The sequence below is a fragment of the Gopherus evgoodei genome, chromosome 13 (genome assembly GCF_007399415.2).
Source record: "Gopherus evgoodei ecotype Sinaloan lineage chromosome 13, rGopEvg1_v1.p, whole genome shotgun sequence".
Taxonomy (NCBI): domain Eukaryota; kingdom Metazoa; phylum Chordata; order Testudines; family Testudinidae; genus Gopherus; species Gopherus evgoodei.
The window spans coordinates 20,015,725-20,030,246 of NC_044334.1; the positions used below are offsets into that span (position 1 = coordinate 20,015,725).

The window sequence follows — 14,522 nt, forward strand, 5'->3', positions numbered from 1 at the left end:
TTGTGCACAAAAGAATGTGTTATTTTAAAGGGTTTATTTTAATAGATCAGTTGACTGAGCTTCACTGTATTCATAAATCATTTTTGTGTTTTCATTGGGCTGCTTATTTACTGTGTGTGATCTGTGTTGTGTGCATGATCTCATTTAACCATTTTAGTATAGTCACTTTATTCTGCATAAATTCAAGCTACTCCTGCAAAAGGAGAACCACTGTGTCATAAAGGTGTTATGGATGTTCTTTATGCAAGATGTGTGCTAAATGTCACAAAGCATTAAAAGTATTATTCTTAGAAGTGAGGCAAGGAATTAAATGTGATTAGTTTCAACAAACAGGTCTCATAGACTTTGTGCTCATCTGCTTTCCAGAGAAGCAAGATGTTCATGAATTCCTATTGGATAACCTGAACAATGGTGGCATCCTGGAACTGATGATGAGATATCTGAAAGTAATCAGCCAGAAGTTCCTCGTGAAGTGGCCACCTGGCTTGTCAGAGGTGGTCCTTAGTATCTACAATAGTTGGAGAAAGCACAGTAGTAATTTGCCCAACCCGTTACTGAGGGATTGTAGCAACCAGCACATCAAGGTAAGGAAACGCTCTATTTTTTGAGCTGCTTAATTTTCCCCATCCACTGTATATTGCTGTGTGTGTCTTGAAAGTGGCTAAGCTCAGTGTGGCAGCTCAAGCTCAGGTTGTCCTTCTCATGATCTATGCCTGTCATATTGTTAGCTCTAGTGCTAGCTTCAGTCAAAAAAACAACTCTAGTGCACTGCAGCTGGCACTGTTGTTTCTGTCACTGAACTGCTATATCTTACAGAACTTACACATACTTTGATCTTTCACTCTGTGTCTGGAGCTGCTTCTTGCATCTCAAATGGCATGCACACACAGCTTTGTGTTCTGCCTTTAAGGGCTGAGTTGAGGCTGCACCATTCACGGAGCATTTTTTATGGTCTGTGCAGCATTGTTGTTTGGCTCAAAAAATTTTATGGTTTAGATGCCATACCAAGGTTTCAAGTACAATAAGAGCTTTTTTAACTGGCATGCTGGAGGAATGGGGGGAAGGGGATGCTGGTAAATTAAAAATGCTGGTTAACTCAAAGGGAGGGGTTTGGAGTGTGGTGCCGGGGCATGGGAGGGAGTTTGAGTCCAGGAGGGGGCTTGGAGCAGGGGGTTGAGGCATGGGAGGGAACTCGGGATGCCAGATGGGGGCAGGTGGGGCACTCACCTCCAACATCTCCCTGCAAGCGACTCCCCATCCCTTCTGCTCCTGGCGGAGGCGTGGCAAGGCAGCTCTGCAAGCAGGCACGCTGCCTCCATCTGCAGGTGCTGCCCCCCACGTGTCCCATTGGCCATGGTTCCCAGCCAATGGGCTGGGAGCCGCAGAGTCAGTGCTCCGGGAATCGGGATGGAGGCAGCATGCCTGCAAAGCCACGTGGCTGTGACTTCGCCAGCAGCAGCAGGGACAGGGAGCTGCTTGCGGGAAGCCGCTGGAGGTGAGTGCCTCTCACACCCCAACTCCCTGCTCCAAGTCCCCTCCAGGACCCAAACTCCCTCCCATGCCCCAGCCCCCTGCCAGCCGCTCACTAACCGCACTATAAACCATACTTTCATTGCAGCTCAGAAATGTTAGTCTATAGAATTTGCTGCTTGGTGAAATGCCGGATAAAAGAGCTTTTACTGTACATGGGTTTTAGGATGTCCCTGTTTTAAATAAAACTTATAAAAGGTATAGCGACTTAATTAATGGCAAATTGTTGAGCTTGTTTTTTAAAAAATAATTACATCCCATAGTGAAAGTACAATGAAAAACTTTTATTTCCTTTTCCAAATACAGGTGTATATATTTCACAAATACAAAACAGAAAAACAAAAATTATACAATAAATTGGAACCCAAAATGGGCCTGGTTTACATGAATGCACACATTTTAGGTTAAATACTGTATGTGGTACATACAGTAAAAGCAAAATGCTATATTCTTTGTCCACTGGCTGCTGTCTATATTACTGTGTTTTTAAGACATTAGCAAGAAGGATCAGACCTGTAGCTGAAGAGTTCTGACTGAGTATTCATGGTAACTACACTCCCAAATAAATTTCCTCTTTTGCTATTTATCACATTTCAGCTTTTCCATCACCAGCGTATTTAATTCTGTGCAAAATAAAATTGAGCTTTGAAAATAATATCTTGGTGATTTAAAAAAGTAGTGTTGCTGTATCGATATAACATACTCTAAACAATCTACACTAGCATGTATATCTATTGCTATATATATCACTGTTTCATTTATTTGTATATGACTGCTTGATCCTTATTACTTATATATTAAATTAAAATATCAGAATTACTACATACAACATTATGGATTAGATTTTACACAAATAAATATTAGGAAATTCGAGAGTTCTGATTAATATATATTGCTTCTGAATCTTTCCATTTAACTTTGATTATAAACTGATTTCCAAGATGCCCTTTTGTTTTTGAGTTTATTTGGGATGGAAGATGACGCCTTTGGGTGTAACAAATATGCAAAGATTTTAGAGTACAGAGATTTTTGAACCCATGTCAGGAGCTTTCACCCTGTTCAGATGGAGCTGCAGTTACAACCCTAGTTACTGTGAAAAAAATGTAAAAATAATTTTCTCTTTAATCCGCACAACCATGTCTGTAAGAGCAGTAACAGAACATCCAGTGTTACCAGGAACAACAACTATCCATTTTTTTTTTAATCCACCTGTCTTTATGCAGAAAGCATTAATGAGCTGGCAAACTAGCACATGTGCTCGATCTCCTTGATGTCTACAACTTCTTCAGTATTCATCTCAGCCTTTTGATGTGTTTTTTTCCCAGATGTTCTAACATAAAGTATTAATGATAAAGCAATTTAAAATGGTTGTATTTTAGATTGAGGATGCTGCTCTTTTTCAAGACTGGGCCAACTGTTCCCTTCTTATCTTCTTCCCCAGTAGATTGTCTTATCTTTTCATAAACAGATTTTTTTTATTCCTCTTTCTGTTGTAAAAGGTGGAGGAGGGATGTCTCTTTAATCCTACTCAGCATCATAGAAAGAGGGAAACCTCCCTTCCTTAGACAGAAGAAAGCCACGATGGCTATAGCTTGGAAATGGAAATCACAAAAGAGGATTAATTAGAAAACAATTCACTTGAAAGGAAGCTAACTTCTTTTTACTTTTCCAAACAAGGTTCTTTATATTCTTCCCTGACCTCTTCATACCTTCCCTGTAGGATATGATGCTGATGAGTCTTTCTTGCATGGAACTACAACTTGACCAATGGTTGCTGACCAAAGGGAAGAGCTCTTCAGGTGAGAATTGGTTTTTCTCTGCTAGGCTATTCTTACAATGTAAATTAAACTTGTAAGAAATTTTGTGAATCATTTATTAGAATACTGAGCAGTTACTTCTCCAGATGTAGGTCTTAGCAATGGATGTGTACAGTAGTTCATAATCTTTTTTTATTAGTTTGTGTTAGAAGGGTGAGCTGAGTGTTGCAGCTGCTGCACATGGAACTGTTTGCAGAGGGAGAATGTGATTTTATGCTAAACTGTAATAAATTAATTTACAGTTTCCCCTCGAAATTGCCCTTCTGCCACTGTGAACGGAAAGTTTGGTCCTGATTTCCCAGGATCCCATTTTCTGGGGGACTTGTTGCAGCTCTCGTTTGCATCCTCCCAGCGAGATCTGTTTGAGGAAGGCTGGCTGGAGTTTGTGGCTCGAGTGTATTGGCTGAAGGCTCGCTTTCTAGCTTTGCAGGTTTGTTTTCATTTTGAGTTCAACAAATAGAATTTTTCACATTTAGCATATTTTTTAAACAAATAGACTTTAGAATTACTATAAGCAGTTGAAGTGGTGGGTATAGTAAGTCATCAACGCACTTGGGTCAAGTAATTCAGGAATATCTTGACTGAGCTCTAATTTGAAGGTAAAGTAGAGGTTACATTTGTCTATTTTATTTAGTTTAATTAAATGTCCCTATAGGCATTCAGTAATTAGATAGATGCAAAGGATCTGGCCGTAATTCTTATGCATTGTACCAGCATTCAGTCATTTTGGTACATATACATGTTTTTAAAGTAGTTTGTCTTCAGTCCCCAGAAATAAATTTTGACAGGAGTTATAATGAGCAGCCGCAAGACGCAAACACACTAGCAGACTGAAGCCTGGATTGTAGCTCATAGAATCTGCAATAGAAGCCCAAATAGAACATCCAAAATGCAATTGTGCATCAAGTCAACATTTATGTGTTGTGATTGATGGAGCTTGAGCCTTCTTTTGACAACAATTATTCATTTCACGTACAGATTTTCAAGCAGTTTGTCCTAGACTGATTGCTCAAGTAAACAGTCCAAAGAAAAGTTATTTATTAGATTCCAGACTACGTCATTATTTTATTTCAAGCATCAGTTTCTTAAGGCAAGGAAGAAAATGTTTACAGATTGTACTCAAGTCTAAACTGATGAGAAGAAAAATGTGGGTTTGACTAATCAAACTTTAATCTTTTAATCTTCAATTAATAAAGTACAATATCAGTTAATTTCATATGCACCCACTGAGTAATTCATTTCCCTTTTTATTTTCATATCTCAAAATCCTTCTTTAAGAAATCTATCTAATGAAAAACTGGATTGTTCCATAGAAAAATTAGTGGGGACAGAACCTCCTTATCATTTATAGACTATGTTTAATCATTTTATACATCTAAAGTAGAGACTCCTTGATAAGTCATTTTATTTTCACTCAAAAATAAAATTTCTTTAAGTTAAAAGGATCTTCTGATTCCCTTTCAAGGTGAAGACAATTCAAAATCAGCTGTCACTGCACAGTCCCAGTAATTAAGAAACATATAGACTAGACTAATACTCTTTGCTCTATTTCACTGAAAGATAACATTTTTATGACACACATGTAATTCCTCTGTTTCACAACAGATCTAGATATTTCAATTTAAAAAACAAAGATGGAAGTAGAAGGATAATCTGAAATATAAATATACCTTTGGAATCAGAACCAACTCCACTTAAACTGAATGCAGGTTGTCCAGTCAAAATGGATTGATCATCTTTATTAAACTGTCTTTATGGCTAGTGCTGTATCTCTTTAGCTTTAGTGAGTTATATTTTCTCCTTCTACAGCCTCTCTTCCTGTCCTGATCCCTCCCTTTTAGGAAAACACAGATCTGTTTAAGATGGACAAAGTGGGTTCCTCACAGTTTTAGTTTATCTTAACCAGTTAGCTGTACATCTCAGCAATGTTAACCAAATTTATGGTTCTGGTCAGCACAAAAGGAAGACTTACTTCTGGATTTCATCTGCCTCCCTTCACTTTCAGAGAGAGAGAGAGAATGCTAGTCAATTTATAGAAATACATTTTCCTGCTACGTAACTTGAATATCTAGGTGTCTGATTTCCTCCCCTTCCTTCCCCCCCCTCCCCCCCCCTCGCCCGTGATGATGAAGTTAACTGGCAGAGTAGACTGGTAAACTGTTTATTGGTGATGACTCTTTTGATATTTTGATTAGTAAAGTACCCTCTCAAATAATTTGCCTATCTCTCACTGACAGTGTACTCACACAGTTAGTGATTCAACATTGCTTAGCTGCTTTTGAAGAATCTCAGGTAGCATTGTGTGATTTCTTCAAACTGTTTCCACAGGGTGACATGGAGCAGGCATTGGAGAATTATGACATCTGCACTGAAATGCTGCAGAGTTCCACTGCAGTCCAAGCCAAAGCTGGCAATGAACACAGCATCGTGATCCGATTACCTAACCTCCATGTTGATTCTGTTGTATCTCTAGAAGAGGTAGGGATCAGTTTGTTTTGGGTTTTTCTGTTTCTAGGTTCATCCAAAATTGAAGATTACAGTCAATGTAATGTGTTTTTGAGACATTTCTAAAGAAGAGCTAAGTCTTATGAGAAACTAGAGATTTTATGTGTGTGTGCCATTTTCTTGTGCACAATCCATTTTCTTTTGGGCTGGTAATATGATACTTCTGGAGGGAATCTGAGAGAGAGATGCTAAAGGACAAGTTCCTATGCTCCTTAGAGGCATTTGTTCCCTTTGGGGATAAAAAGCATATTTTATGATTAAAAAAAAAAATCAAACTAGTGTGGCTTCTATAGCAACAGTGCTCAGAAACAGTGTCGTAGTTGCAAGATTCATTTTAAAATTACTAGCACTTGCCCTGATGGAAAAGTAGCATGTACAGCATCAATAGCAACTGTCTTAGAGTGAAGAATATTTTCACAAATCAGGATAAAACCAACAATGATTGTGTTTTTATAATTAATTGATTTGAAAACCATCCTTCCCTTTTTTCAGTTAAATGCTTTCTTTATTACTGGTCCCTGCACAATTCAGTCTGCTTAATAAATAGAGTGAAAAAGATTGCTATCAGGGTGCTGCTATACAGCTGTTAGTCATTAGACTAGAGCTTTGTTTTAGAGGGTTTCTTGTGCTTTAATTTCACTGTTGTTCAAATGAATTCTTGCCTTGAGCAGTCAGAATTTTCCAGTAAAGCATGTAAATGAATTCATAAATAAAAAAGTAGACATCGTTATTATTTTTCTGTTACTGCTTATAGGGGAGGGCTTCAAATGCAGGCAATGCCATCTCGATTCTAAAGGCTATCCCATGATCGCTATTTCTCATACTTCGTCAGAAAAAATGTGAGCTTTTCAGATTTATGGTTTAGATACAAAAAACGATAGTACTAATTTTTTAAAAAATAAATACAAGTTGGGGTAAGTGATAATGGAGTGAAAGCTTGTCTACTTTCTTCCTTGTCATTTCTCTTCCTTACAGTGCTGTAAACATTACACATCCTACAGCTATAGCTTTGTTGTTCATAAGAAAAGTCAGTCATTTGCACATAAAGGTGAAATGTAGGTTGAATTGCACCATATGTGACTTTTGCAGATTGACAAGAACTTAAAGTCTCTGGAGAGATGCCAGTCTTTGGAGGAGATCCAGCGACTGCATGAGGCAGGGGATTACAAGGCAGTGGTGCATCTGCTTCGCCCAACCTTGTGCTTTAGTGGCTATGGTAGAGCTAAACATCTGGAATTTGTTATATCTATACCAGAGAGACCAACACAGTTACTTCTTTTGCAGGTTTGTTATGTTTCTTTAAAAAGTTATCTTTCGTGAGGGTTTGAAAGCCTTGCATCTGCTTTAATTCCAAGAGCAACATAAAAAAGATTTGGAGGGTTAGCATTAATGATGAATTGTGTTGACTTCATTTAAGAAGCAAAACTTGGGGCCAGATCCTCAGGTGAAGTAAATTGGCAAAGTTCTGTTGAAGCTTAAACTCATAGTTTAAGCTCTCTGATCAATGAGAGTATGTGTGTGTATAAAATATTCCAATGAATCCTTTCTCTTTCTCTGTATGTGTGAATATATATAATGTGTGTGTATGTATATATATATTCATAGAGAGAGAAAATATGTATATATATATAGAGAGAGAGAGAGAGAGAAAGAGAGAGAATGGATTCACCTAAACCTCTAAAACCTATCCAGGTTCGCTTGAGTTTGAAAACTTGAAGGCTGTATAAACTCAAGTGAACCTGGATCAGTTTTAGAGGTTTATTATGGATGAACCCACTTTACCAATGGCCTGCTATTAGGATTTGGAGTTTTTGTTGCCTGTGACTATTTATATGGTGGTTCCCAAGCTTTCTATGCACATGAAAGTTGTTAGACAACTGGATGTGAGGCAAGAAGCACTGGTGTGATAACTTCTCATTGGTCTGTCCTGCTTCACAGGCAGGCTGCTGCACCAGCTGTAACCTCCAGGGTGGCTTCACAGCATATTACAAATGTCCAACCTAGAAGTGATAAAAGTTTAGTTCAACATGGTAAGAGCCTTATCTAACAGAAAAGGGTGCCGGATATTGCCCAGTTATAGATATAAAAAAAAGTTCTTGACCGCTGCTGCAATCAGAAAGTACAGGATAGGAGATTAGTCTAGCAAGATCAGAAGATTATGCGCTACCATGACAATTAAGGGACAGATGTCCTCTGCTGAGGAAGCATGATGCTGTCTGTCAGTTCCTTAGTCTTTCCTCTCTGCTGGCTATTTTTACTGCTAGTTTGACTGAAGTGAGCCTGGGCCAGTTACTTTTCATCCACATTCCTATTTTGTTGTGATAGGGGGACATCGGATCTTGTTTTCCATACTCAACAAGAAAGAATCTTAGAGCTGGGGGTCATAAAAATACTTTGAGCATTGTAGCCTTTATGATTATATGAGCTTGTTTTCTAAACCAGTAATAAAATAGTAGCATGGGTCCACAGTGACTCAAACTCTGATTCTATTGAACCTCCATACATGGCGGTATATGTCGCTTCGTATTCAGAGAATGGGACTCAGTGTTGCTTCCCTGATGACACTCAGTTGAGGAGAATGGGTTCTGGGGTCTCTTGTGTTGCCCATTTTATGTTACATTTAGAAACTTCATACTGGTATCTCAGTAGAGTAAACATTAGCTGCAAACTGTGTGCCTTCTTCCATTCTCCTTTCCCCTTTATTGTGCTTTTATGCTTTGAAATAAACTTTAGATCCATATAACATTTTTTTCATATTAACGTTCACTAGGATTCCCTGCTGAAACAGAAGGATTACAGGCAATGTTTTGAATGCTCTGAAGTTGCCTTGAATGAAGCAATTCAGCAGATGATTAACATGACAGTAGCTTCTGCTAAAGAAGAGTGGGTTGCTACAGTAACACAGCTGCTCACAGGGATTGATCGCTCACTGTCATCAGACAGCAGCATCCTGAAGGAATCTTCTGTAACACTGAGCCTCATTCGGCTAACAAACAACCTCATTCAGGTAACCTGTTCACCTACAATAGCAAGCAGCCACTGTGCGCTACAGATCTTTTTTTAGGCATGATACAGCTGCTGCCTGAACTGCCACCTACTTGCAGAGTGTCTCTTGGGTTACATTTCTGTGTGGGCTGTTTCCTTTCACACTCTTAGTTTTCACTGCAAGATGTCAGATGCACTGAGAATCTCTTCTGAAATCGGTAATGGCAGTTAATTCTGAGCACTGTCTCTGCTGAAATGAGCAAGGAATAGTAATAAGGTGGCTCAGGGAGCAGTACTGCTGGCTATGACTCTGTTTCTAGGGGCAGCAGTGCAAGGTTTGGTCCAGCTGGCTGGGCCCAGTTTGTTTCTGGCACAGATCTTGCTGCATATTTCTGCCATTCACACGAGGGATGGTAAGAAAGATCCTATGAACTTTAGGAACAGAGTACAGTCAGTTGGTATTGTTGGTATGTTACATCATTCAACTGAGATGCTTATAGCTCTGGCAGCTGACCAGTTCTTTAGATTCTTATACAGATATAGGACTTGAGTCAGAATTGGGAATCTGATGATTATGAGGGGTATTTTCATCCTCATTCCTGTTTCCCTTGCTCTTAAGGACAGAATTAATTAAATGATGGTTATTACCTCTTTCCAGTTTTAAAATTACAGGCAATATTTAGCCTTTTTGTAGATGTTCTTCTGAAATTTTGAAAACTGTTTACTTTACTCCTGAACTTCTCATTTAAGTGCCACAAGTGCCAGAATTGTAAACTACTTTCGATATTATTTCCTCTTCAAAGACCCAAGCTTGCTAATTGCTATCTGCAACATTCTGAGTGCCCTCAATTGTCATCAACTTCAGTGGTAGCTGAAGTCACTTGCACCTTGCACAATCTGACCCAAAGGCCATGTCTACACTTACAGTTTTGCAGCGCTGGTAGTTACAGCTGTGTTCGTACAGCTGTGTAGGGCCAACGCTGCAGTGTGGCCACACTGACAGCTACCAGCGCTGCAGTGTGGCCACATTTGCAGCACTTGCAGCGCTGTTGGGAGTGGTGCATTGTGGGCAGCTATCCCACAGAGCACCTCGTCCCATTTTGGCGCTGTGGTTTGTGGGAAGGGGAAGGAAGTGTGCGGGTCTTTCCGCTTCCTGTTCCAACGCCCCGTGGTGCTTTGCTGCACATTCCGAGCAGTTTGGCGGCATTGTGAGTCTGCAGCGCGATTTCTGAGATTTCTGTTACAAATGGAGCCTGAGCTGCTGAGGACTTTGCTGATGAATGTTGCCAGCACATCACGCATGGCAGTGGAGCTATTCCTTCAGCTGCAAAGTGACAGTGAGGAGTCAGACGATGATATTGAAACGCCTGACGCTAAAGACACTCAATTTCTTGTGGCAGTAACAGATGTGCTTAGCACCGTGGAACGGCGCCTTTGGGCTCGGGAAACCAGCACTCAGTGGTGGGATCACATCGTCCTGCAAGCATGGGATGATGAGCAGTGGCTGCAAAACTTTCAGATGAGAAAAGCCACTTTCATGGGACTGTGTGCTGAGCTCGCCCCTACCCTGCGGCGCAGGGACACGAGATTGAGAGCTGCCCTGCCAGTGGAGAAGCGGGTGGCTATTGCAATCTGGAAGCTGGCAACTCCAGACAGCTACCGATCGGTGGTGAACCAGTTTGGAATGGGAAAGTCCACCGTTGGAATGGTGCTGATGCAAGTTTGCACAGCCATTAATCGCACCCTGCTCAGAAGAACTGTGACTCTGGGGAATGTGCAGGACATTGTGGATGGCTTTGCACAAATGGGTTTCCCTAACTGTGGAGGGGCAATAGATGGGACGCATATTCCTATTCTGTCCCCACCCCACCTGGCATCAGAGTACGTTAATCGCAAGGGGTATTTCTCCGTGGTTCTGCAAGCGCTTGTGGATCACCATGGGCGTTTCACTGACATTTACTCAGGATGGCCTAGAAAGGTGCATGATGCACGCATGTTTCGGAACAGTGCCCTGTTCAGGAGGCTGAGGGCCGGGATTTTTTTCCCAGACCGCAAGATCACAGTAGGGGACATCGAAATGCCCACTGTGATCCTTGGAGACCCCGCTTACCCCTTAATGCCATGGCTCATGAAACCGTATACAGGGAAGCTTGACAGGAGCAAGGACCGGTTCAACTACAGGCTGAGCCGGTGCAGAATGACTGTGGAGTGTGCTTTTGGCCGTTTGAAAGGGCGCTGGAGGTGTCTTTATGGGAAGCTAGATTTGGGGGAAAGCAGCATCTCCGCTATTATATCCGCGTGCTGTACCCTCCATAATATTTGTGAAGGGAAGGGTGAAAGATTCAGTGAGGAATGGACCTCTGAGGTTCGACGCCTAGAGGATGAATTTGCACAGCCAGAGAGCAGGGCTACTAGAGAGGCCCAGGAAAGGGCTTCAAGGATTAGGGATGCTTTAAGGGAACAATTTGATGCTGAGAGCCAACAGTAATGTTTGGTGCCTTTGCTGTGCTCCTTTCTACCTTGGGGTACAATATTTACCACTTCCTGCAATAATAAAACGTATTGTAAAAGCCATAAAATCCTTTATTCAAAGTACAGTACATAAAAGGCCAGAGGGGTTAGGGTGGTGGACTGTATATTCAGAGGTTTGAATATGTCCTGTTTGGATTACTGTTCAATGTCTGCTGCACTTCAGGATTACTATGCTGCAGGGTAATGGGGGTGGAGTGCACAGGGTAAGAATTGTAGTTATCAGGGCTGGTAGGTGATCGTACAGGTGTTGGGGGCAGCTGGGGGTAATAAGAAACTGGCTGCTGGAGAAAGGTGTTTTGTGCAAATACTGGGGAACAAGAAAGAGAGCTTTGGGAAGGGTGTGGGTTACCACGGTACAGATCTGCCTGCATGGCTACGAGAGACTCGAAAGAGTCAGTTTGGCGAGGCAGGAGGCTTATCATCTGCTTTGAGGTTTTTTTGGTAGCCAATTCCTTTCTCCTGCTTTCTGTTTGCCTCCACTCATACATTTTCTCTCTCCATTCCTGCGTCTTTCTACTTTCTCTGTTGTAGTGAATCGTAACTGCTTTGATCAATTCTTCTTTTGATTTTCGCGGATTTTTTCTCAAGTTCTGCAAGCGATGTGAGGCCGGTGAGCCGGCTGCATTAGTCAAGGTCACTAAAAAAAACATAGATAGAAACATGTAATACACAGAGGCTACGTTGTTTATTATCACACAGTGAAGGAGTTTTTAGACTTTTTGTAGCATCCTTCCCACATACCTAACATAATACAGAAAGGCCAGGGAAGCGAAGGCATGGCGAGTAATGGGGTGAATGTTTCTGCCCCGACTGCACCTGGGAGGGGGAATTGACCGATGGGTCACTGGGATTTATCTGCACTGGGTACAGGAGGTAGCTGGTGTCCTGCACAGGGGACAGTAGTGAACAGGAAGGTGGCGAGCTGCTGGCAGGGCGGGGGCGGTCCGCGTAAATGCCGGCCTGCTGGTGAGGGTGGGGGAAACGCACCGCGGGGCTGGCTCCCTGCTGGAAAGGGGGGGGTGGAGACCGGAGCGCGCCGCGGGGCTGGCTGCCTGCTGGAAAGGAGGGGGGGAAACTGGAGCGTACCGCAGGGCTGGCTGCCTGCTGGAAAGGGGGGGTGGAGACCGGAACGCACCGTGGGGCTGGGGGGGGACCGCGAGCCTGGCGCCCTGCACTCAAGTATCCCTAAATTCTCAACAGGGTTTCCTACTGCCAGATATATCACTGCTGCGTGTTACCTGGGAAGAGAGGGAGGGTCTTCTACAGCAATGTGGATTCCACCCTGGCCCCTATGCAGCTTGCCTGTGTGCAGCCATGGTCCCCCCACTCCTCGCAGCACAGTGGCTCGGACGAGTTAGCCTGACCGGGACAAGGACCACGGTGGCTCTCCCTATAAACTTGCGAAAGCACATTGCCCACGCTCTGGCTGCAACTTTTCAAGAGATTACCGAGGCAGATTACAGAGACGTGATAGAGCAAATCAATGGGCTATTCCACGTTTAGGCATGCATGCAGGCAGCCATAACCCCAACCGTCCTCTCCCAAAACATAAATCTGCTTACCCCGAGCACGCTCCTCAGCTTCTTCCTCACCAGCAACTTCCAGCTGCTGCGAATGGCTAGCCTCCTCCTGGCTTGAGAAGAGCTCCTGGCTGCATGCCTCCTGGGACTCCGGGGTGTCTCCTTCCACCCCAGTAGCCTCACTCTCGGCTTCCTCTACACCCACCCCCACTTCTCCCTGCTCTGAACTCTCCATTATGCTCCTAGGATTGGCAGTGGAGTCACACCCAAGTATGGCATCCAGCTCCTTGTAAAAACGGTAGGTTGTGGGGGCAGCTCCTGAGCCGCGATTTCCCTCACAGGCTTTGCAGTAAGCACTCCTCAGCTCTTTTATTTTGACCCTGCACTGCAACGCGTCCCGTTCATGGCCCCTTTTCAGCAAGGACTGTGATATCTGCCCATAGGTATCATAATTTCTCCGGCTGGAGCGCAGCTGTGCTTGCACAGCTTCCTCACCCCAAACACTGATGAGGTCCTGCAGCTTGGAACTGTTCCATGCTGGGGCTCGTCTGCGGCGTGGAGGCATGGTCGCTGATTGATTGAATGATTGATTGCACTCCACACCTGGCTGAGCAAACAGGAAGGGGATTTTTAAAATTCCCAGGGCATTTAAAGGTGGGGTCAGCTGAGCCCAGGACAGTGGAGTGTGCATGATTACCAGAGAGGCTTCTAAGGTATGCTGGGATACCTCCTTATACCCCGGAGGTCAATAAAAGCGCTGGTGGGCGTCCACACTTGCTGACCAGCGCTGGATCACCAGTGCTGGAATCCCTACACCCGAGGCTCGACCGGGTGTACAGCCAGCGCTGCAACCAGGGAGTTGCAGCGCTGGCCATGCTTTGCAAGTGTGGCCACATCCTAAGTTGCAGCGCCGTAACCCCCTCACCAGCGCTGCAACTCTCTAGTGTAGCCATGGCCTAAGGCTTTAGAGCAATGTGCACAATGATGCCTATTTGGGTCACTGGTTAAACTGCAGGAATTTCTTGTAATACTATAAATATTTTTACAGACAAGAACAAATATATACAGTTTATATGCACAAAATATATCTTCAAGTATAATATAATAAAATAAAGAAGGAATTTCCAGAAGTTTTAAAAACGCCTGTCATTGTTTCAGTAACTGGGGCTGTTATCTTGGTGTAAGGTTAGGGCTACTGTTTTAATGATGGGGCATTGTACTGCTCACCAAGAGGCTGTCTCCCCTGAGGTAATCAGTTTACCATTTGCAGTGTGGGGGAAAGAAAATCAGAGAATTTCAAATTTGCTAGAGGTAAATCTCTTAATTTGTTTTGGTTTATAGTAGAGGGTTTTCCAGAAAGTTTTAACTGTACCTGAATTTTCTCAATCCTACATCATTTCAAAAAATTGTCAAAATGCTAACTTCCTATTTATTTTATGCCAAATTGATTGCTTCTTTGTTGTTGTTGTTGTTGTTGTTTTGTTTTTAATTGCTTCTTGATTATCAGGGGGGTTATTTTTTTAGTTATTTAGTTAGTTAGACACTTAAAATTGTATAGGGACACATTCTCATTTAGAAATAGATATAGCTGTTGGAATGCCTTTCATGTTACGGTGGAGTTCTCCTTCAAAGA

The 14,522-nt window shown here is 42.6% G+C and overlaps 1 protein-coding gene across 6 annotated transcripts in view; it reads left to right on the top strand.

Moving 5' to 3' along the window:
- CABIN1 (calcineurin binding protein 1) overlaps positions 1-14,522 on the top strand; it is a 235,001-nt gene that overhangs the window by 20,783 nt on the left and 199,696 nt on the right. For all 6 annotated transcript variants that reach the window (XM_030582446.1, XM_030582448.1, XM_030582447.1 and 3 more), the window contains 6 exons: positions 367-584; positions 3,251-3,329; positions 3,590-3,777; positions 5,676-5,825; positions 6,942-7,136; positions 8,623-8,859. In XM_030582446.1, the coding sequence (XP_030438306.1) occupies positions 367-584; positions 3,251-3,329; positions 3,590-3,777; positions 5,676-5,825; positions 6,942-7,136; positions 8,623-8,859 (1,067 nt within the window). The remainder of the gene's footprint in view (positions 1-366; positions 585-3,250; positions 3,330-3,589; positions 3,778-5,675; positions 5,826-6,941; positions 7,137-8,622; positions 8,860-14,522) is intronic.